Consider the following 21,827-nt stretch of genomic DNA (forward strand, 5'->3'; position numbering starts at 1 on the left):
CAGTGATCTGTGGTGAAGCCTAGATTCTTTGTTTCTGGCTGCTGTCCAGGTGATTCTCCTATTCTGGAAGGTTCGCAGGCAGAAGCGGTACAAGTGCTTGTTGGGGGCTGGGAGGTAGGGCTTGTTATAAGTGGAGCCTGGGTACACCTTCATGGCCTTCAGTTCAGTTCAGTTGCTCAGTCGTGTCCCACTCTTTGCGACCCCATGGACTGCAGCATGCCAGGCCTCCCTGTCCATCACCAGCTCCTGAAGCTTGCTCAAACTCATGTCCATCCAGTCAGTGATGCCATCCAGCCATCTCAGCCTCTGTTGTCCCCTTCTCCTCCTGCCTTCAATCTTTCCCAGCATCAGAGTCTTTTCCAATGATGTAGCCAAAATACTGGAGTTTCAGCTTCAGCATCAGTCCTTCCAGTGAATATTCAGGACTGATCTTCTTTACGATGGACTGGTTGGGTCTCCTTGCAGTCCAAGGGACTCTCAAGAATCTTCTCCAACACCACAGTTCAAAAGCATCAATTCTTCGGCGCTCAGCTTTCTTTATGGTCCAATTCTCACATCCATACATGACCACTGGAAAAATCATAGCCTTGACTAGATGGAACTTTGTTGGCAAAGTGATGTCTCTGCTTTTTAATATGCTGTCTAGGTTCGTCATAGCTTTTCTTCCAAGGAGCAAGCGTCTTTTAATTTCATAGCTGCAGTCACCATCTGCAGTGATCTTGGAACCCATGACAAGGTTGTAGCTAACAGAGCCCAGCTCGTTCTTTCAAGCAGGAAAGGCATCTACCAGTGCAAACCCATTTAGCACCCAGAATCCATAGAAGGCTCAAGATCAGGAGTGAACAGAGATTAAGGAGGCTCCTGCCCCAGTTTGGGAGGATACAGTTAAGTCTGGAGGGCTTCCACCAGCCTGGCTGCTACTGTGGCCCCAGGCCCAGCCACAGAAACCAGCTTCCAGCAGCCCGCTCCCCTGCCCTGACCTCTGGAGAGAGCTCTGTGGCGGGAGCACCTGATTGGCCGTACTCAGGTCACATGAAACACTCCAATCTCTTTCCTTCTTCATTCGTCCTTGGGCTTGGCTGCCTGGAAGGGAGAGTCTGTGCCCCTTTTATCCAGGGTGTCCTTCCCCCAGTTTCCCTGCCTGAAAGCAAAAAGAAGAGTTTTGAGGTGATTGATTGGCAGCCTCTCCTTTGAGGACCTCAACTAGGTGCTTCCCGAGCTCCCTGGTGGCCCTGAGACTCTGTCTTTATGAGGGCTGCTATTTCCCTGGTGCACCTGGGATGGAGCTCTGTACCAGTTAAGCTTCCGTGAACGTTTCTCACTGAGGATGATGAGTGCGTTAGCCTCTATCACAGAAGAAAACTTGGATGCACGCTTATTTATAGCATCTGGCTTTTTGGTTCAGAACAGACTGTTTCAGCTATGAGCTCCTTTTGTTTATCAGGGAGACAGTTGATATTTATCATTCCCCTTAGCAAAGGAGAAGAAAAGCGCTCAAACACTTGACTGTGTCTGTCTACACATTTGAGCATCAGTGGTTGTGTTGCAGTGAGCTAGTTGAGCGGAGCTGTTGGAACACACCTCCTCTCTGATCATCGTCTACCTCCTCCGCACACACCGACTCCTTTGCCTCTTTCCGTCAGTGTGATCATCATTCTCATCCCGCATCCCCCTTCCCTAAATCAGTTTCCAGATTCTGTTGACTTTTCACTTTTTCTCCGTAACCCCTGGCCTCCCCGCGTTTCCCCAGCTGTACCACCCCACACCTGGGCCGAGTCTGCCCCCAGCGCCCCATCCTGCCTGCTCGACCTTCTCAGCGAGCTGCCTTCCTCTCGTTTCCCCTCCTGCACTTCCTAAAGGCGCAGTCGTGCCTGCCTGTCGCTCGGCCACATAGTGGAGCAGGTAAGAGGGCTCTGGGTCTCTGCCGTCCGGTGTCTGTGTTAGTGAGAGGCGAATCTAGAAGTAGCTGACAAGCTGATAGTGCCTTAACCGAGTGCAGGTTAATTTCCTCCCCACGGCCGGAGGTCTGCAGTGCCCTGCGGCCCCGGGCTGGCCCGTCTCTGCTCAGGCATCCCGGAGAGGCACGTCTGCAGCGCCCCGCGGCCCCGGGCCGGCCCGGCTCTCTGCTCAGGCATCCCGGAGAGGCACGTCTGCAGCGCCCCGCGGCCCCGGGCCGGCCCGGCTCTCTGCTCAGGCATCCCAGGGAGGCCCGTCTGTCTCCAGGGCTCTCGCTTCCTGGCCGCCCACCTCCAGCGTGGAGTCTGTGTCCGGGGCCAAGGGCAGAATGTGTGCCCGCTGAGCGCTCCTCCCTTGAACTCCTGCCGACATCCTGGTGCGGGATGGAGTCGCGTGGCCAGCCCTGAGGTCTGCGTGGTGTGTCTCCAGCGAGGGGCCGTGTCCACCTCACATCCTGTATCGGCGTCATCATTTGCCGTTGTGTTAGTCGCTCGGTCGTGTCTGACTCTTGTGACCCCATGGACTGCAGCCCGCCAGGCTCCTCTGTCCACGGGATTCCCCAGACGAGAATACAGGGGTGGGTTGCCACTCCCTTCTCCGGGAGATCCTCCTGACCCAGGATCAAACCCAGGTCTCCTGCATGGTAAGTGGATTCTTTACCGCTGAGCCCCTGGGGCTTCCCTGATAGAGTCCGGTGGACAGAGGAGCCTGGTGGGCTGCAGTCCGTGGGTCACGGAGAGTCGGACGCTGAGCACGCCCCTCCTCGCCTCCGCTCCTCCTGAGCAAAGCCTGCCTTCTCCTGCCCCCGAGCCGCGAGGGGCTTCACTGCAGAGGAGCGGCCACCGCCTCCGAGGGCGCACTCTGCTCCCTCAGGGTGCCACTGCCCTGTTCATTCTGGAAGCTCCTAGCCCTGTTCCTTTCCGTTCCTCCCAGCAGCTGGCTCGTTCCATCTTTAGGAAGGAAACGGGCTGAGCTGCGTCTCCGGGTCCAAGGGCCGCGCCTCTGCACCCTGCAGAACCTGTCCCCTGGCGGGAAGGCCTCGGCCCAGGGTCCGTTGCTCTGGGGGCCTGGGCCTCTGGCTTATCCCGTTTCTTCTCTGCCCACCTGTTCCTCTCAGGTTGCCTCTGCACTCTCCCTTAATTCTAGAGTGCCTTTCTCTCTGTCTCTTTCTCTGCCCCTCTCTCTGATGAACACACACACACAGGCCTTCTGTGCCATGTGTTTGCTCCTCGGTATGCAGGCCAGACACTCTGGGGTCCTCTCCCTCCCGTCTCACTTGGCCCCGCTCCTTCCCTGAGTGGCCCTTCCTTGCTGATGCTGACTGCAGCCACATCCCTCAGCTCTGCACTTGGCTCTGAAGGCCCCGGCCCCCGTGTCCACCTAGGGCTGGCCTTCCCCACCCTGGGGTGCACCCCTCCCCACCCGCAGTCTCCCTGAAGTTCTGGGGTGGCCGAGCCACTCTGTGCAGAAACGAGAGGCTCCTCATCGTCTGGGTGGCCTGGATTTGTAGCTCTGCCCCTGGAGAGACGGGAGCCAGGATCTCCGCCCTGGGTACTTTCTCAGAGTGCAGCTGGGCTGGGCTGAGGCGGGTGGGCGCCCAGAGGCGGGGGAGCGAGGCTGGGTGGGGAGGGAGGGGCAGTCAGAGGAGGCGAGGCCGGAGGGGCGCTCAGCGCCGCAGCCCCAGCCACGCCTGCCCCCAGCCCCGGAGCCCTCGGCGGGTCACACTGGGCCGTCTGCCCCCCGGCACGCTGAGGGCTCCGGGGCTGCCACACTGGGCCGTCTGCCCCCCGGCACGCTGAGGGCTCCGGGGCTGCCGGAGAAGAGTGCACTCCTGCCTCCGTGTCTGTGTGTCCGCCCTCGTCCGGGAGCGGCGGTGGTGTAGTCGCTCAGTCGTATCCGACTTGTGACCCCATGGACTGTAGCCCACCAGGCAAGAATACTGGAATGGGTTGCCATTTCCTTCTTCAGGGCGTCTTTCCGACCCAGGGATCGAACCCAGGTCTCCCGCACTGCAGGCGGATTCTTTACTGACTGAGCTACCGGGACGCCCGGAAGTACCAGTTCCAAATCCCAGCTGTGTGTTTTCCCTTCTCATCCGTGAAAGCCCGGCTCAAGTGCATTCTTCCAGGACGCCGTTCCTGTTCCCCAAGACCGCCTTCCCAGGGCTCTCCGTTTCCTCCTCTCGGGAGCCTTGTCGGTCGGGACCTTGCGTTTGAGCGGTTTACTGTGACTTCCTCTTTCCCTGTACCACGTGAGAGGCTCTTTGGGATCAAGGGTCGTGTTGTGCAGATAGATGAGTGTCATATGCGTTATCCGAAATGGAAATAACCACACTCAAAAAGCTACATACTGCCTGACTTCATTTCTATGACATTTCTTGCAAAGGAAAACTCATAAGGACAAATGTAGGTTCCAGTCTTGAAGTGGCGGGGGTTGGGGGGTCGGAGGCAGTGTCGGAACAGTTTCTCTGCAAAAGAACACAGGAGAATTTGGGGGGATGGCAGATTGGACTGCACTTCATTTAGTCTGTATTGGTGGTTACATTGTTATATACATTTGTCCAAACTCTCAGAACTATACACTAAGATGCGTAAAATGGACTGTAAATAAAATATGCTGAGACTGAACCAGAAAAGGCTGTGTTAGCCAGCTGCAGACCGTCCCGGCCTGTGGCACAGCGTGTGGCTGGGGGCCCGCGGGGGTGCTCACTGTGGGAGGGTGTGCTCAGCGCTCCAGGAGGCAGGTCTGGCGGGACCCACGCTCACCCCTGTCCAGCCGGGACGCTGGCAGCTCACCCCGCCCGTCTGCCTTCTTCTCTCCCAACCAGTGCTTGGAGAGAGCCATGAAGTTTGCCTTCGAGGAGTTCCACCTGTGGTACCAGTTTGCTCTGTCGCTCATGGCTGCGGGAAAAGTGAGTCTCCCCGCGGCATGCAGTCCCCGCACCCACGGGTGACTCGACTTTCATGGGATGCGGTGGGGCCCGGTAGACGTCTGCACCAGTTCTCTGAAACGCTCCTGTGGTCGTTAAGAAATGAATGGTCACGTTTAATTATTTGGGGGCCAACATGGAGACGTCACGGAGAAGAAAAATTTTGAAATTCTGGCATTTTTTCTAGTTGTTGTAACTTTATGAAGATATGGCTTAAACTAAGGTCGGTTCTTCACACCGACGCCTTTCACTCCTCTAAGCGTGTCAGCTGTTCCTGGAGGGGCACGTCTGTTAATTATCGTTAGCAAGACATGGCTGTGTTAGCTTGTGTGTGGTTAGGCTGTGTGTGGTTGAAAGGGAGGACTGTGGAGAGGGGCCTGGCGCTGCCCTCTCGGCCGCATGCCCCCCGGCGGGTCCCTCAGTATCCACCCCATAGACACGTGGTCCCAGCTTCATAGACTTGTCATCAGGCAGTGAGATGACACCCACAAGGTGCTAAAGTAGTCCTGGCCCGAACACTCTCGATAAAAGACAGTGGCCACTGTTTTTCTTGTTAGTTTGGGCCCTTTAGTAAATAGTCAAGTCTGAGACACAAGATTTTTTTTCGGGCAAGTGGAGACAGAGATTTTGTACGGTACACTTTAAATCGGGCGTCCCCGGTGGCTCAGATGGTCAAGAATCTGCCTGCAGTGCAGGAGACCTGGGTTTGATCCCTGGGTTGGGAAGATCTCTTGGAGAAGGGAATAGCAACCCACTCCGGTATTCTTGCCTGGAGAATCCCATGGACCGAGGAGCCTGGTGGGCTGCGATCCATGGGGTCGCAAAAAGTCAGACACGACTGAGTGACTAACACACAGACACACACACGTTTTAAGTTGGGCAGTTAATTTTCTATAATGCCACAAACCTCCGCTGTCTTCTTTCCCTTACTTTTACAGCGACTGCGCAGGTAGGGAATGAAGGGAGGGCACCGATGCCAGGGAAGCATTTTCACTTGCTTTGACCACAGTTTACTCCCCAGTCCCCCAGAAGTTCCACCCCTGGTTACCACCATCCCCAGACCCCTGCTCGGTTGGGCCCAAGTTGGAAAACCTCATTTAGAGGGTGTCCTCACCAGAAACCCCTCTGGGAAGACTTCAGGTGTTGGTTCTGCTCAGAAACGCTGAGTCTCACAGAGACGCTCTCCTTTCGCCAAGTCCGCGCGCGCCGTGAAGGTGCTGAAGGAGTGTATCCGCCTGAGGCCGGACGACGCCGCCATCCCGCTGCTGGCCGCCAAGCTGTGTGTGGGCTCGCTGCACTGGGTGAGTGCCCGCGCGCCCTGACCATCTGGGTGGAGAGGGGACCGCAGGAATCACTGGCCGCACACAAGCAAGGCCGCTCGAGCCCCGGGCTCCTGGCCTGGGCCTCTGGCCTTCTCGGGCCTTAGCTCCCGCCCCAGGGACTTCAGGAATCAGTAAAACTCCAGGTGCTTGTTTTCCGTGGGAATGCGCTTCAGAGGTAGAAATGGTGAGATAGAACCGGAACGCTGCTCAGGTGCATCCTGTACGCAAGTCGTGCAGGACCCGAAAGGGCTGGTCCCTCAGCAGCTCCCTCTTAGCCTGAGCTCTTCTGTAAAGCCAAGAGGCACCCTCCGCTTTAGCGCGTGTGTAAACCCAGCCCCCTCATCCCTCTCCTTGCACAGAGGCTTTCCTCTCGAACGTTCTTGTTCGGGTTAGAATTCGGGAAGAGCCTGACCTGCAGCAATCATTGCTGTTCGTGTCTGACTCTTTGTGACGCCACCAACGGCAGCAAACCAGGCCTCCCTGCCCTTCCCTGTCCCCCAGAGTTTGCTCAAATTCGTGTCCATTGATTCGGTGTGCTTCCTCAAAAATATACCCTTTGAGTAGACGCTAGACAACTCAGGCTGTTGCTGAGATGGTGTATGGATGACCATCACACGTAGTGGAGTCTTAACATTCTCCTCTAACTTCATGTTGAGGTTCGTGATAAGAAGTTGCCCAAACAGGCCAGAGGCTCCTGGCTGAGGTTTTTAGTATGGTCCTTGTTGCTTGTTTTTTCCATTTATTCTCACCAGCGGAGGGGGAATTGGAGGTGGGGGGAGGCGGGAAATGTGGAAGAAAAGAGGCATCTTGAAAGAGCAGGTTCTCACCCGAATCACAGCTGTGAAGGCGTTGTGTGGCCCATGCAGGTTTCAGCAGCTTGGCGTGGCAAGCGAGGGGGCAAGCAGGCAGATTCTGCACGGGGGCCAGGGCCGGGGACCAAACCTTTGCTCTTTGGGCGTGCCAGCTTCCAGCCGTGGCACTGTTCAACTCCATGACGCCTTAAATAAACCTCTTTTTTTCAAGATGAGAATAGCAAGTCATTTCTGTGTTTTTAAAATATTTTTATTATTAAAATTTCAAAATACCACAGAAGGAAAGCGTGTAATCAGCTGTCATCCATGTACTGTCCCCCAGCTTCAGCAGCATCAATACTTACCATGCTCCGAAGGAACAAGCCTTGCTGCTTTTGTCTCTGATGAGGTGCGCAGAAGGTCGCCTTACTGTGGGTGTGGTTTGCGGCTGCACTGCTTTCCCATTGGAAGCTGCTGGGGTGACAGCCATGCCTTGTGTAGTGTATGGGGTTGGCCAAAAAGTTCATTTGGGTTTCTGGCCTGTGCGTACAAAGCCTGAACGAACTTTCTGGCCAACTCAATAAAATAAATAGGTGGAGTTTTGAAATTTTTTAACAGCTTATAGGAGAGAAAATCCAAGCCTAAAGGACTCTTTGTATCATGCTGAAAAGGAACGACTGAAGCACAAAACATTTCAAGACCTTTGTTCTTTGCAAATCACACGTACAGACGTGCGTAACTTCTGAGTCCAGCACAGCCCAGCCACAGAGCCCCCTGGAGAAGAGCAGAGACGGAATAGCCCCACAGAGTGTGAAAGGGGCCTTGGGAAAGAGGCAGAAAGGCAACACGGGGTAGTTTAAAGGAAAAAGGCCAAGTGGGGGTCCTGAGGCCTGTTCGAGAGGCTCAAATTAAGAGAACACAGTCTCCAGAGTGGCCCTGGAAGGCTTTGGACTTATTTTAACAGTGACTCATCAGAAATCGTCTTTGGCAGCAGATGCTTTGGGGAACTCTCATTAGAAATTCTGCAGGTTGTTGTTGTTTTTAACTGATCTGGTTTTTCAGTTGGAAGAAGCCGAGAAGTTTGCCAAAACAGTGGTTGATGCAGGAGAGAAAACGTCAGAGTTCAAGGCTAAAGGCTACCTGGCCCTGGGGCTGACCTACAGTCTGCAGGCCACTGACGGTGAGTGGGGCCACCCACGGGGGCTGGCGGCACTGCCGCTGCCCCGAGTCTCCGGAAGGCGCAGGGTGGGTCCCCCGGTCCTGGGGGCCCTGCCCCCGGCGTCCTCTTTGCTCAGACAGGGCAGAGACGGGGAGTGGGTGACGATGGCCCTGGGCCTGGGCGCCCAGGTCCCTCTTCACGGGGGCGTGTGCTGGCAGATGTGGGGGGTCTGCCCAGAGCTGTGCTATGAGAGACGATGCAACCCCTCTGGCCTGCAGCCAGCTGTGCCCCAGCCCCAGCCGAGCCCACCCTGTGTGAAGGGATGTTGGTCTTAGGCCCAAGAATGCAGGAGTGTTCGGGGCTCACCTCCCCCAGAAAGCCCACCTTGGTTTCTCAGGGCCCGCCCCCTCCATTTGCACATCTTAGCTCACAGGCACGTGCGTGTGTATCCAGGGGCTCACAGTCCATGCAGTGACCCTACACTCTGGACGTATTTACTGTTTCAGTAGATGTGTTCTTGGCTAAAAAACAATCTTAAGTATGTTTTATGCACTTAATGAGGTTTTCAGTTCAATGTTTGCAGAAAGGGTCAATTGCTAAATTGTTTTTATGAGCTCTATTATTTCTTGAATGTTTTGCTGTGAAATATAACACAGATACCAAAAAAAAATCTAAAAAATGATTATCTAACTCAGTAAATTATTATAAGGGAAAATTTCTTACAGTCACCACCCTGCTCAGGAGATAGAACTTTGCCGGCCACCTGGGAGCCCTTCAAGTGTCCCCAGAAATCACAGCCCCCTTAAGAGAAAACACTACCCTCGCATCACTTCCTTTTTCTTCCTTTGTAATATTGCTAGAGTTTATTTCACATGTTACCCCAAATATTTCTTTCCTCTGCTCTAAAATATCAAAGGGGCTTCCCTGGTGGCTCAGAGGTTAAAGTGTCTGCCTCCAATGCAGGAGACCTGGGTTCGATCCCTAAAGATCCTGGAGAAATTTTGCATATCCATTGATTCTCAGTAATAGATTTTTTGCCAATTTTTCATATACGCTTGATATACTGGCAATACCCAAAACATCTTTTAACTGTAGCAGACTTTCAGCGAAGTGAAATTTAGTACCTTGTATTTACCCACGTAAAGTCTTTGGTCTGTGCCCCTGCTGGGCCCTGGCTGAGTCGCATGGCCCTGTTGGGTTCATCTGTGTCCATGGTCCCCCTGGGTCACCCCTCTGCTTCCCTCTGGCTCACTTACTCTTGTTCTGAGTTAGCCATGGGTTTCAGCTACACCCAGTTCTGGCAGCCCTCCGCCATCCTCAGAGCGATGTCAGGATGGGCTCTGCCTTGCTGGATTCGTTAGATAAGGGCCATCTCCAGAGGCAACCATAAGCAGGATTTTTTCTGTTGTTGCAGTAAGGAGTATCTTTTTAGCTTCTACCAGATTCTGAGGTGCCCTTTCTCATGTCTTGTACACAGGGGCAGGGTTGAGCTGATTTACAGTCTTGCTGTTGAGCTTGCCCGGTCTGTCTCTGGGGTTCACAACAAGATATCAGAGGTCCTGGGCATTGCCCACCTGAATTAAGCTGGTCTCTCTTGGCCTTAGGCTGGTGTCCTTGGTTCTTGGTGCCAGAAGGCTCTCTGAAGACTGTCTAATCCACCCACTGGTGCTTGAATCTCTCCTAGTCCATTTTGGCAGAGTCTTGCTTCACCTGGGGATTACATGCCTGCCCTTGAGAATGTTTTCCTCTCTGGAATTCCCAGCTGGTCTTTTGAAGATGGGCCCCTTTTCCTGGGGGTACCAAGATTGCCCAGCCACCGCCCATTCTCCCCTTGGCATGGTTGCAGAGTTATGCCCAAGCGTAAGGACCTCAGCTGACCTGGCCTTTGTCTGCCATCCTCTATAGCACCAGGGCACACTGGGCATGTAGGCACCCAGAATCTGTGGCTCTTAATCAGTCAAATGTGTGGTTTTGTAATGTTTCGTATTTGTTCTATGTCACTGACTAACTGAACCCTTTCCTTAGCTTCTCTGCGAGGGGTGCAGGAGGTCCTTCAGAGAAAGGCGCTTCTTGCATTTCAGAGGTGAGTGGGAGTTCCTCTCTTCACTCGGCTGTACACAATGACACCAGAGTGTGGTGAGTATAAAAAGAAGAGATATTTATAAGGATTATGTAAACAGTGTTCCACCCCTGGGAGTCTTTCCTCTTGAGCACCGAACATACAGCATGAAACGTGCTGCGTCACTTGCTGCCGTGCAGATCCGCATTCTTCATCTGTTTATTCATCTGGGCACATTTTCATTCCTAATCAAGTTGTTTCAGCTCCAAGAGAGGTACTTTTTATGTCCACGGAGATGATTCCTTTTATTAAAGACATTTTTCATCATCTAGAAAAAGGATCATTCTTTGCTTGCTTTTTTCTTTTTTAACATGTCAAGCTGCAGATTTTTATATTAGGAAATGAAAAAGGCCAGATATTAGGACAGTCTCTGAAATACTACCTAAGACAGTCAGGCCAGCAGGCCCAGGGCTCTCTATCCCTGCCGTGTTCCATAACACCTTACGGTCAGCCCCATCGCTGTGCCTTTCACGAAATTAGAGAAGGCCCTATGTTAGACAATGCTTGTGTGTCCCAGGGCCCTTTCACACCCTTTACTTGAGCTTTGGCCGACATCAGTAAGTAGACAAGACAAGGTGTGTGTTCACTGCAGGTAAGGGTCTGAGACGCAGGGATGAAGAGCCAGAGGCCTGTGGCTATGGAAGTCGGGAAGGTCAAGGTCTCTGATGCTGACCAGCTTCTCTGGTACCCACTACACCACTGCTGCTGCGGCTAAGTCGTGTCTGACTCCTCTTTGCAACCCGGCAGACTGCAGCCTGCCAGGCTCCTCTGCCCATGGGATTCTCCAGGCGAGAGTGCTGGAGTGGGCTGCATGCCCTCCTCCAGGTCATCGTCCCAACCCAGGAACTAAACCCAGGTCTCTTACATCTCCTGCACTGGCAGGCGGGTTCTTCACCACCAGTGCCACCTGGGAAGCCCCCTGCACCACGGTGCCCTGATCTGATTCTTCCTGGAGGTGTGATGAATCGCTGAGAGCATAGCACTGTGACGTCCAATGTAGAATTGGTATTGATCCTGTCTCCTTAAATATCTGTGTTACCCTGATTTCTTGCTGTTATATTAGAAGCTCAGTTACCTACCCTGAAGTTTCGGGAGGATCTCTGAGTTCAGTTCAGTCGCTCAGTCATCTCCGACTGTTTGCGACCCCATGAATCACAGCATGCGAGGCCTCCCTGTCCATCACCAACTTCCGGAGTTCACTCAAACCCATGTCCATTGAGTCAGTGATGCCATCCAGCCATCTCATACTCTGTCGTTCCTGTCTCCTCCTGCGCCCAATCCCTCCCAGCATCAGGGTCTTTTCCAATGAGTCAACTCTTCCCATGAGGTGGCCAAAGTACTGGAGTTTCAGCTTTAGTATCAGTCCTTCCAATGAACACCCAGGACTGATCTCCTTTAGGATGGACTGGTTGGATCTCCTTGCAGTCCAAGGGACTCTCAAGAGTCTTCTCCAACAACACAGTTCAAAAGCATCAATTCTTCGGGGCTCAGCCTTCTTCAGGCCAACTCTCACATCCATACATGACCACTGGGAAAACCATAGCCTTGACTAGACGGACCTTTGTTGGCAAAGTAATGTCTCTGCTTTTTAATATGCTGTCTAGGCTGGTCATAATTTTCCTTCCAAGGAGTAAGTGTCTTTTAATTTCATGGCTGCAGTCACCATCTGCAGTGATTTTGGAGCTCCCAAAAATAAAGTCAGCCACTGTTTCCACTGTTTCCCCATCTATTTCCCATGAAGTGATGGAACCAGCCAACTTTTTCACTCTCCCCTTTCACTATCATCAAGAGACTTTTTAGTTCCTCTTCACTTTCTGCCATAAGGGTGGTGTCATCTGCATATCTGAGGTGACTGATATTTCTCCCGGCAATCTTGATTCCAGCTTGTGCTTCTTCCAGCCCAGCATTTCTCATGATGTACTCTGCATAGAAGTTAAATAAGCAGGGTGACACTATAGAGCCTTGACGTACTCCTTTTCCTATTTGGAACCAGTCTGTTGTTCCATGTCCAGTTCTAACTGTTGCTTCCTGACCTGCGTATAGGTTTCTCAAGAGGCAGGTCAGGTGCTCTGGTATTCCCATCTCTGGAAGAATTTTCCACAGTTGATTGTGATCCACACAGTCAAAGGCTTTGGCATAGTCAATAAAGCAGAAATAGGTGTTTTTCTGGAACTCTCTTGCTTTTTGAATGATCCAGCAATGTTGGCAATTTGATCTCTGGTTCCTCTGCCTTTTCTAAAACCAGCTTGAAGTTCACGGTTCACGTATTGCTGAAGCCTGGCTTGGAGAATTTTGAGCATTGCTTCACCAGAGCGTGAGCTGAGTGCAGCTCTGTGGTAGTCTGAGCGCTCTCTGGTCCCTGATAATTGTTGATGGATCTCTGTCCCTAGAACCTGGGTTTCCTGCAGAACCGTCACCGTGGACATGCTCCTTTTTTCATGAAATCATTACCGCTGGGTTTCAGTTAGTCTGAGATGCTTTCATCTCTTTCCTTTCCCTTCCCTAGCAGGCTCACCATAGCTCCTTCACACTGCCAGTCCCAGACTGGTTAACGACAGAAAGTACCAACTGACAGCTGCAAACAGACCTCCTGTCTCGGCGCGAAGTTTCTGTTGATGCTCTTCAGCACCGAGTGTGGAAAGCATTTCCATTTCAAATGATCTGGAGTTTTAAATTTTCCAGTTCTACTTTGTAAAACCCACACATGGACGCCTAAGAAAGTGGTCATTACATCTGTTTCACTTTTCTTAAAGCAGCTCGTCTACTGGCTCTCTAAAAACAGCCATGGTGGTCTCTGCCTTGAGCCGCGCAGCTCGTGACTTCGTGTTAGGTAACAGCTGCTCCCTTGGCCTGAATTTCTTTTTGTCCCTCTTTTTGTTAGTTTCTAGTTCAAAGGGATTTTTAAAATATTTGTTCATATGGGAATAAAGAGGAATAAAATCCTACTAACCCATGTGATTATATTGGGGAAGGCTAACCTAAATTTTTATTTATGTGTATTTAAGTATATTTTTCAAAGGAATCAAAATATTTTGTTTCAAGTACACATTAACTAGGACGCTCCTAGTCTGTGACCGTGCGTGTCACGAAAAGCTATAAGGGAACGATTTTAAGAGCATGAGAAGGACTTGTGTCACTTCTTATATGTAAATGGATATTTAAAAATCGTCTGGGTGAGAATTTTTTTTGCCGTATATTGTAAGCCTTCCCACGGTTCTGCTAATGCAACTGCTCGGGAATTTTCGGTTAAAAAGAAAATGATGCAGCTCAGAAAGTGGTGAGGCTGCAGAGCTGCCGTGAAAAACACCTCAGTTATGACAGGGTCAGAGTTCAGAAAGGGTTCTCCCTCTTGGATTCAGAAAGGTGATTTTTGAAGACATCCCAGTTACGTGATCGCACCATGATATTGAACTCTTCAGCTGTTCATATGCTTACAAGTTCAGCCTAAGAGGCTGAACCCACTCATTTGTCCTGTACAGAAGTGTAGTGAAGAAAACCAGTGTTGTTTGCAGAGCTCTCTAAGAAGATGAATGGATCTGAGTGGCAGCTTCTAGGGGCTCTCACTGGGGCTAGGGCCTGGCATCACAGTAGGTACTGCATATGTGGACGGATGGATGGATGGCTGGATGGCTGAGTGAATGGCTGGCTGGCTGAGTGGCTGGATGAACGGATGACTGAATGAATGGATGGATGAGTGAGTGAATGGACGGATGGATGGATGGATGGATGGCTGAGTGAATGGCTGGCTGGCTGAGTGGCTGGATGAACGGATGACTGAATGAATGGATGGATGAGTGAGTGAATGGACGGATGGATGGATAGCTGGATGGCTGAGTGAATGGCTGGCTGGCTGAGTAGCTGGAGGGATGAATGAATGACTGGACGGATGGATGGATAGATGGGTGGGTGGATGAATAGATGGTGGCCCCAGTGGGCCAATAGTTTAACAGCTGTTTCTGTTAAAGCGTGGAATTAATTAATACAGAGGCGCTTTGACAAGGGAAGCACTTTGTGAGCTTCCCCGTGATGACACTTTTAGGAATTTGAATTTCTCTTAGCAGCTTCACCAGATACTCACCACGTGGGAATGGGGTTTAGAGGGCTGCTCTCTACTCACGTACACGGTCCAGCAGGCTTGCAGTTTTCAAGATCACCAACGCCCTTCCTCTCGCCTGCACGGCTTGGTGATTTCTGTCGAGCAGGTTTCCTGTGGGCGTACAGACACGGTGTCACGGGACGCCTCGCTGCCGAAGTCGTCCTGCGCAGCTGAAGAGAGGCTTTTAGAGTCTACCTGAGATGAACACCATGAGCTTTCCTAGTTTTCTTGGGCAACTCCGTGTTTCTTCTTTTCTTTCATAGGCTGAAGTGACCAGATTATCTCTTTAACCAAGTTATGGAAATAAGCTGTTTTAAAATGTGTGTGTTTAAGTTTTAACTCATCAGAAACTTGGCGACTGTATACTCATCGTCAGCCGCACTGGCAGTTCTTCAGATGTCCTAATGCACCCCAGTGGTGCCAAGGTTTCTAGCACGTCTCTTTCTTGGTGCTGTGGGTTAACAGTTAATAATGGTTTGCAGATGCTAAGTAGGAAGGGCCCTTGGCCAGAGCCATTCTTATCCACACCCTGAGTTCGCCAGACCACTGCCAGCTTTCTGCTTGGTTGGTGTTGGGTAGAGGCAACCATGATTTAATTTAACTTCATTTGTAAAAAGTCTAAACTGTGCTGAGAAAATTTTAGCTCTGTGGAATTCTTTTTGAGGGTTGTAGGAAGCTGGTTTTATTAATTGTGAAAGAAGATGAGATAAAATAAATAATGCTAACTAATTCAAAGTCTCTTCATAATTCATTTTGTATTCATTTTCCCTGAATAATTGGGAGAGACAGAAACCATGACATTCCAATCTTACTTTTTATGAACACCAAAGAAAAAAAATTCTTTGATGTACAAATTCATGGAAAACCAATGCCTGTCAAGTAATGAAAACTGGGGCATTCTGAGTAGCCCTCCGCTAGAAATGCAGCATCTCCAAGGGCAACAAAGGCAAGTCTTCAGCCTCAGCTTCTTAGACTAAAGTGAGAGAAGTCCTCCAGCTGTGTTTTGAGGCAAGCTTATTTCCCAGGGATGGGAGTTTCGCTCTTAAGATTGTAAAAGGAACAGAGGGTCCCCCCTCACCCCCTCGTTCCCCCGAGTCCCACACGTGAGCTACGACGTTTGCCCAGAGCAGCTCAGTTCAGTCGCTCAGTCGCGTCCGACTCTGCAACCCCATGGACTGCAGCGCGCCAGGCCTCCCCGTCCATCCCCAACTCCCGGAGCCTGCTCAGACTCAGGTCCATCGAGCCGGTGATGCCTCCAGCCACCTCATCCTCTGTCGTCCCCTTCTCCTGCTGCCTTCAGTCTTTCCCAGCATCAGGGTCTTTGCCCAGATAGTGCCCCGGGTTGTTGAAGTTCGCATATTTTCTGGGTTGCAAACATTCAGAAGACTTTTTCGCCTTTTTCCCCACAGCAGACAGACAGCCCTGTTAAAAAGGCCTTATTACTATAGAAATCCATCCTCGGCGTGTTTGCCACAGTTGACTCTATGGTGACTTGGCATTCTTTTTCATCTTGAATTTGCTGTAGAAGATCCTCCCTTAATCACAGAATGTTGACAGGACAGTCTGAGGTTTTGTTCACTGTCCGGCCCTCCCCGTTTGTGATTAGTCTGCTCTACAGTGCCTTTTAAAGAAAGTAAAAGTTTGCTTTTCTCTTCCCACTGCACTGTTAGACACAGAATTATGTCTCATCTATAGCCACATTTTGAGTTGTTTATAAAATACAGTAGACTTCCACGTAAAAGCAAGAATGACATGCTTGCCATCAAGTAAGAGGCCAGTATAGCCTCTTCCTATTGGCTCCAAAAGCCAGTTGATAGACAGTCTAGTGTCTGGGCATGGAGTCTTACATGTCACAGTTACGTGTCTTTAGAAAACTACGTGGGACTTAGTGGAACCTTCAAAAGAGTGAATGAGTATCCTCCATTTCTCCCTGCAGTTCATCAAAAAACCAAAACCTCATTTTACAAGCAAAGCCAGGCCTTTGATTTTCATATAGTTTCTCTGAAGTCCAGAAATTTGGATGAAGTAGCATCAAGGCCAAGCCAAAACTTAACCACAGCAGCCGTCGGCCTGCCAGGAGTGCTCACGCCTCCCAGGGTGACACGTGGCCTCGCCTGCCCAGCCTGAGGGAGGCGCCCGCTGAGGGCGTCAGACAGCGTCCTGCGGATTCTCCACCTCAGGCTCCTTCTCGAAGCCAGGCTCATCGGCTGCCATTGCCGATGCAAGATGAAGCCCAGAAACGCGTCATCCCACGTGCAGGGCCAAGAGGGGACGTGCATTCCATCAGCTAGTGGACAGAGGAGAAGAGTTTACATGAAACAAAAACTTTAAGTTGTAGTTAGACTTTATTGTACTAAGGGTATTCATATTTAAAAATACTGTAAAACCTTTAGCAACATGTATGACTGGTTTAAAAGTTAAAGCTGATTAGAAAGTAATAATTCCAAAATAAGGAAAGAAAGCAGAAAGAAACCGGGATCCGGGAGGAAAAATAGAAAGCACCCCAAAAAGGAAATACTTAAAACCAAATATATGAATCAGTACAATAATTATAAGTGACTGTCTTATAGAGCTAGACAAAGACAGCAACACTGGGTTCATAAGCAATTTAATCTGTTTGCAAGAGAGGTCACTGAATTATAAGAATATAGAAAATGTGAAAGTAAAGTGTCAAAAGATGGGCCATGCAAACTCGGACCAGGAGCAACCTGCAGTCTCTGTCAGTGTCGCACCAAATGGGGTCTTAGTGAGAAGAACTTACTGAAGACGGACTACGATGATGTCTTGTATAAAAAGAAAACGTTGAGCCCATAAGGGCTATCAAATACTTTCATTTGTGTGCAACATAGAGCTTGTTAATATGGGGCCTCGGTATAAGTAAAAGCACCGATGGGAGCCCCTGATGCCCTAACCGCTGCCCACGCTCTTGCAGGGCCCACAGCCTGTCGCCCACGGACCACCAGGCCGCCTTCTACCTGGCCCTGCAGCTCGCCATCTCCAGACAGGTCAGTCCCGCCGGCCCCGCGCCCAGAGGCCCGGTGCCCGCTCCGCCTCAGCGCGGTCTGGGGTGGGGAGCGTCTGCGTTCGGCCCCCTGGGGCTGCCCTGAAGCCTCTCCCCAGGGACGCTGAGTTCTCGGCACAGGCCCCGGGTTTCATCCGCTGGAGCGGCAGCTGTGCAGACACAAGGCAGGCCGGGCCCTGCTTTTGGAGGTCACACATGCAATCTGGAGGGCTCCCCGGGTCGGGTGGGGACGGGTCAGCACTTGGTGACCCCAGGGGTCGCCAGGGAGCCCCCCGCCGCTCGCTCACAGAGCCTGGGGCTGAGCTGCGCGGCAGGGACTCCGTCACCGGAGGGGCCCGGGCATCGGCCGGCCGGAGGATGCTGGCGGTGTACGCAGAGCAGACCCGTCCCTGTCAAACACGGAGGAGGGTGAACAGCAACGCACAGCGGCTCCCCGAAACGAGCCCCCGCGGTGCCCGCCTGGCCGCAGGGCCGCGCTCCGCCGGTCTCCACCTTCCCGGCGGCAGCCCCGTGCCCGCCGGCCCACCAGGTGGGAGACGCTGGTGGCGACCCCAGCACATTCCCGAGCGCCGGCCCGAGGGTGACTCAGGGTCAGCTCCCCGAACACGCGCTTCCCCCGGCAGGCCGGGCTGTGCCCACGCATCTGACCTCCTGGAGCCTGGCGAAGGGCGCTAGGCGGCTCCCGCTGGGGGCCGGGGGCCGCGGGAACCAAGAGACCCGGTCCGTGTGCAGGTCCTGCTGCCTGGCCTCGCACGGCTCGCCGCTGGCCTGACCACGCGCTGCTGCAGCGAGAGCTGTCGGGGGTGACCCACCTCCCGCCTCCCTCGGCACCGGGACCTCTTCCCGCCTCCTCCCTGAAGCCCCTTCACCGGGCTCCCTACTCCGCTCCTCCCTGCTGTCCTGCGCTCCTGCTCGCTGTCTTTCTCTCTAGACTTCAGGTTCCCCGAGGGCAGGAACCCCCGACAGTCACCATCACTGCTTTGCCCTGGCAGCTGGCACGCTCCCTGGCACGTGGTAGGCACTCACTAATGCTGGGTGAATGAAGGAACCAACCTGGAATTCCTTCAGGTCAGCCTGGCCTCTGAGAGCACCACTTTGGATCCTGTATCCGTTTTTTCTTGATTGGATTGGACCTCCCTGAAAACAGACATCGCGAGTGTACCTGCCTTTTTGAGTCTCTCCAGATACCAAGCTGAGTGCTGTCCGCGCAGTAGGCTGTCCCTGGGGAGGGGAGGAGTTGCTGTAGCTCTGTGGGTGCCACATGGGCCTCCGGAGGCCCCCAGCAGGACGCTGTGCCATGTGCCTGCCCCCCCCCCAGGCAGGGAGGGCGACGGGGAGGGGCCCTCGTCCTTAGTGAAAGTGAAATGAAAGTGGAAGCCGCTCAGTCGGGTCCGACTCTTCGAGACCCCATGGACTATATAGTCCCTAGAATTCTCCAGGTTGGAATACTGGAGTGGGTAACCTTTCCCTTCTCCAGGGGATCTTCCCAACCCAGGGATCGAACCCAGGTCTCCTGCATTGCAGATGGATTCTTTACCAGCTGAGCCACCAGGGAAGCCCCAGAATACTGGAGAGGGTAGCCTTTCCCTTCTCTAGCAGATCTTCCCGACTCAGGAATCGAACCCAGGTCTCCTGCATTGCAGGCAGATTCTTTACCAGCTGAGCCACAGGGAAGCCCCCCTTGTCCTCAGAGCCTTTGCTGTCTGACCCGGAGGAGGTTGCGGAGGAGGAAGTGGACGCAGAGCCGCTCTGGTCTCCGCACGAGGCTGGGGGACCCGCCCAAGGCACGTCTCCTCTCTGGACTGCAGACCCTCCCCTCGCCCCCATGAGACGATAGGTCCCCACTGTGATAGCTGGGATTCTAGGGCTCAGAAGCAGAACACCCCTCTAAACCAGCATTTTTAACTTATATTCATCAGAAATGGAACTTCAGAGAGGAAGACAAATAGACGCGGGGACAGACAGAGGTCACGGCTCCCTGCTAAGGCGCGCGGTCACGGGGGCTGGGAGGAAGCAGGAGAGCAGAGGGGTCCAGCCCGGGCCGGGGTTGGAGCGAGCTGGGCCGCGTGCTAAGGAGGCCCGTCGTGAGCCTGCCCCGAAATCCGGCTCCAGGCCCCGCTCTCCACTGCCGCTGCATGCTGTCGTGCCCAGCTCTCTGACCCTGTGGACTGCAGCCCGCCAGGCTCCTCCGTCCATGGGATTCTCCAGGCAAGAACATTGGAGTGGGTCACCATTTCCTCCTCCAGGGGATCTTCCCATCCCAGGGATCAAACCCAGGTCTCCTGCTTGGCAGGTGAATACTGTTAAACCTGTATGGAAACTCTGGTGTTCACATATCTGTTACGTATGCATTTTATCAACGCTTGTATTGGGTGATTCTGAAGAAAGTCTTGAACAGCTGCAGACTTTAAAGGTTAGAGTGGCATCGGGTCCTGCTCACACTTGGATACACCCGCTTGGTGCGTGGCCTCGCAGTCTGCTTCTTGGGTGGTGTTATTTTGGCTTGTAGTTTGGAAAGGTGTGGGTGCTTTGTTTGTTTGCGTATCTCCTTGAGATCCAGGACAAAGGAGCTTGAAAAGAGTCCCAGGTGTGTGATCATTTGGAAAGCTCCGTTTAAAGTTTTGAAACTTACTAAGTCCTTTCATTTCAGCACTACTTGGGAAAAAATGGGAACTGTTCAGCTAAGGCAGTTTAAAAACTTTTGGCAATTTGTTATGTCTCCATTTAGAGTGAAATTATCTTGGGCATAATCAAAAGTAAAGCAGTTGTGTGGGAAAAGAGAGAGATTGTTTATTTAGGGAGAAATGGAAGGTTTGGGACTGGCAGTCATGCTGAGGAAGTCTGCGTCACTTCATCAGTCATTCTGTCGCTTGAAGGGGCCTCTGTCTTCGTGTTTGTGGTTAATATCCTGGGGCGGCCATAAGTACGGCTTAAAATCTGAATGTCACACGTGGGGAAACAACTCCCAACGTTTACAGAGAATCAGAGGCGCCCCCAGGGGCTCAGACGGCACAGAGTCGGCCCTCCGTGTGTGAGACCTGGCTTCGATCCCTGGGTTGGGAAGATCCCCTGGAGGAGGGCATGGCAACCAGTTCCAGTCTTCCTGCCTGGAGAATCTGACGGACGGAGGAGCCTGGCGGCTACAGTCCACGGGGCCACAAAGAGTCGGACACGACTGAGCGACTAATACTTTGACTTTCAGATACTGAAATGGCGGCTGGGTGTGTGCGTGTGTCTGAAAATTCTTCTGGGTTTTATTTTAAACCAGATCCCAGAGGCTCTGGGATACGTCCGCCAAGCTCTTCAACTTCAAGGCGACGACGCCAACTCCCTGCACCTCCTCGCCCTCCTGCTCTCAGCGCAGAAGCATTACCACGATGCCCTGAACATCATCGACATGGCCCTGAGCGAGTATCCAGAAAATTTCATGTAAGTGATCCCGGACTTACTTACTTTTCCTTACACAGAAGGTGTGAAATTTATCTCTTCAATCTATCCAAGTCCTTCATGAACATCCTGGTGGTAAATAGTACAAAGTCCTCTTTACTCTTATTTTTTATGATATTTAGAAACAGTCTCTCAAGTCAACCTGAGGTGAAATACTTTATCCCTTTTTTTCCAGTGTGTACCCTTGAGGTATACAAGATGATTTGAAATTCATTATGGATGAACTGTTTCATTTTAACAGTTATGCATTTTTAAATGAACATTAGAAAAAACACAGCTGCATATCAAAGTGTGATTTCACAGAAACGATCGCTCAGAGGGAGACTAAAAATTTTTTAATGAGTTGTTTTAAGGTGAATTTAAAGGAAAATATTAATATATGTGGATATGGCAAAAGCGACGTTGCATAAACGCCGATGACTAAAATTTGGGAATCATTGCTTTAGAGCTTGTTTATCCTACATTGCCAAGGACTTGCACGAATTCCAGGTGATTGCTATATTGTAGGCGGCTTTGATCAGGATACCTGACCCCTTTGTGTCTTCGTTGTCTTCTCTTGGAAACGGAATTCCTTAAATCAATCAACGATATTTGTATGTAAGCTAAGAAATGTCATTACACACTGCCGTGTGCTGGAATTGCCTGTGTATCTTCACCTCTTCCCTCTGAATCCCTGAGTCCAGGGCAGTGATTAGGCTTTGCTGGAAAGGACATTGTCTCTGGGGTTGCTCGGTTCCCGTTTTATCCTCGGTGGAGTAGCTTAGTAACCGGTACACAGTGGTCAGAAACAGTGAGCAGTCCTGCAGGCTGGCAGGTTCAATTCTCTAACACAGGGTCAGCAGTGGGTGGGGGCGGCCCGGGGCAGGGGAAGAAAGGTGGGCTGGCTCTCTCTGCTCTCAGAAACGCCGCAGATTGTAAGTGGCTCAGCCTTGGCTTCATCTCTCTGCCTCCTCCCCTCACTGTGGTTTTAATCAGTGCGTTTCAGC

At 52.0% G+C, this 21,827-nt stretch overlaps 1 protein-coding gene across 2 annotated transcripts in view; it reads left to right on the forward strand.

Moving 5' to 3' along the window:
- Positions 1-21,827, forward strand: part of TTC7B (tetratricopeptide repeat domain 7B) — a 270,549-nt gene that overhangs the window by 166,476 nt on the left and 82,246 nt on the right. For both annotated transcript variants that reach the window (XM_068964694.1, XM_068964695.1), the window contains exons 10-15: positions 4,784-4,867; positions 6,082-6,186; positions 8,061-8,178; positions 10,183-10,240; positions 17,305-17,377; positions 20,663-20,823. In XM_068964694.1, the coding sequence (XP_068820795.1) occupies positions 4,784-4,867; positions 6,082-6,186; positions 8,061-8,178; positions 10,183-10,240; positions 17,305-17,377; positions 20,663-20,823 (599 nt within the window). The remainder of the gene's footprint in view (positions 1-4,783; positions 4,868-6,081; positions 6,187-8,060; positions 8,179-10,182; positions 10,241-17,304; positions 17,378-20,662; positions 20,824-21,827) is intronic.

Source organism: Capricornis sumatraensis, chromosome 2 (assembly GCF_032405125.1).
Source record: "Capricornis sumatraensis isolate serow.1 chromosome 2, serow.2, whole genome shotgun sequence".
Classification (NCBI taxonomy): Eukaryota; Metazoa; Chordata; class Mammalia; order Artiodactyla; family Bovidae; genus Capricornis; species Capricornis sumatraensis.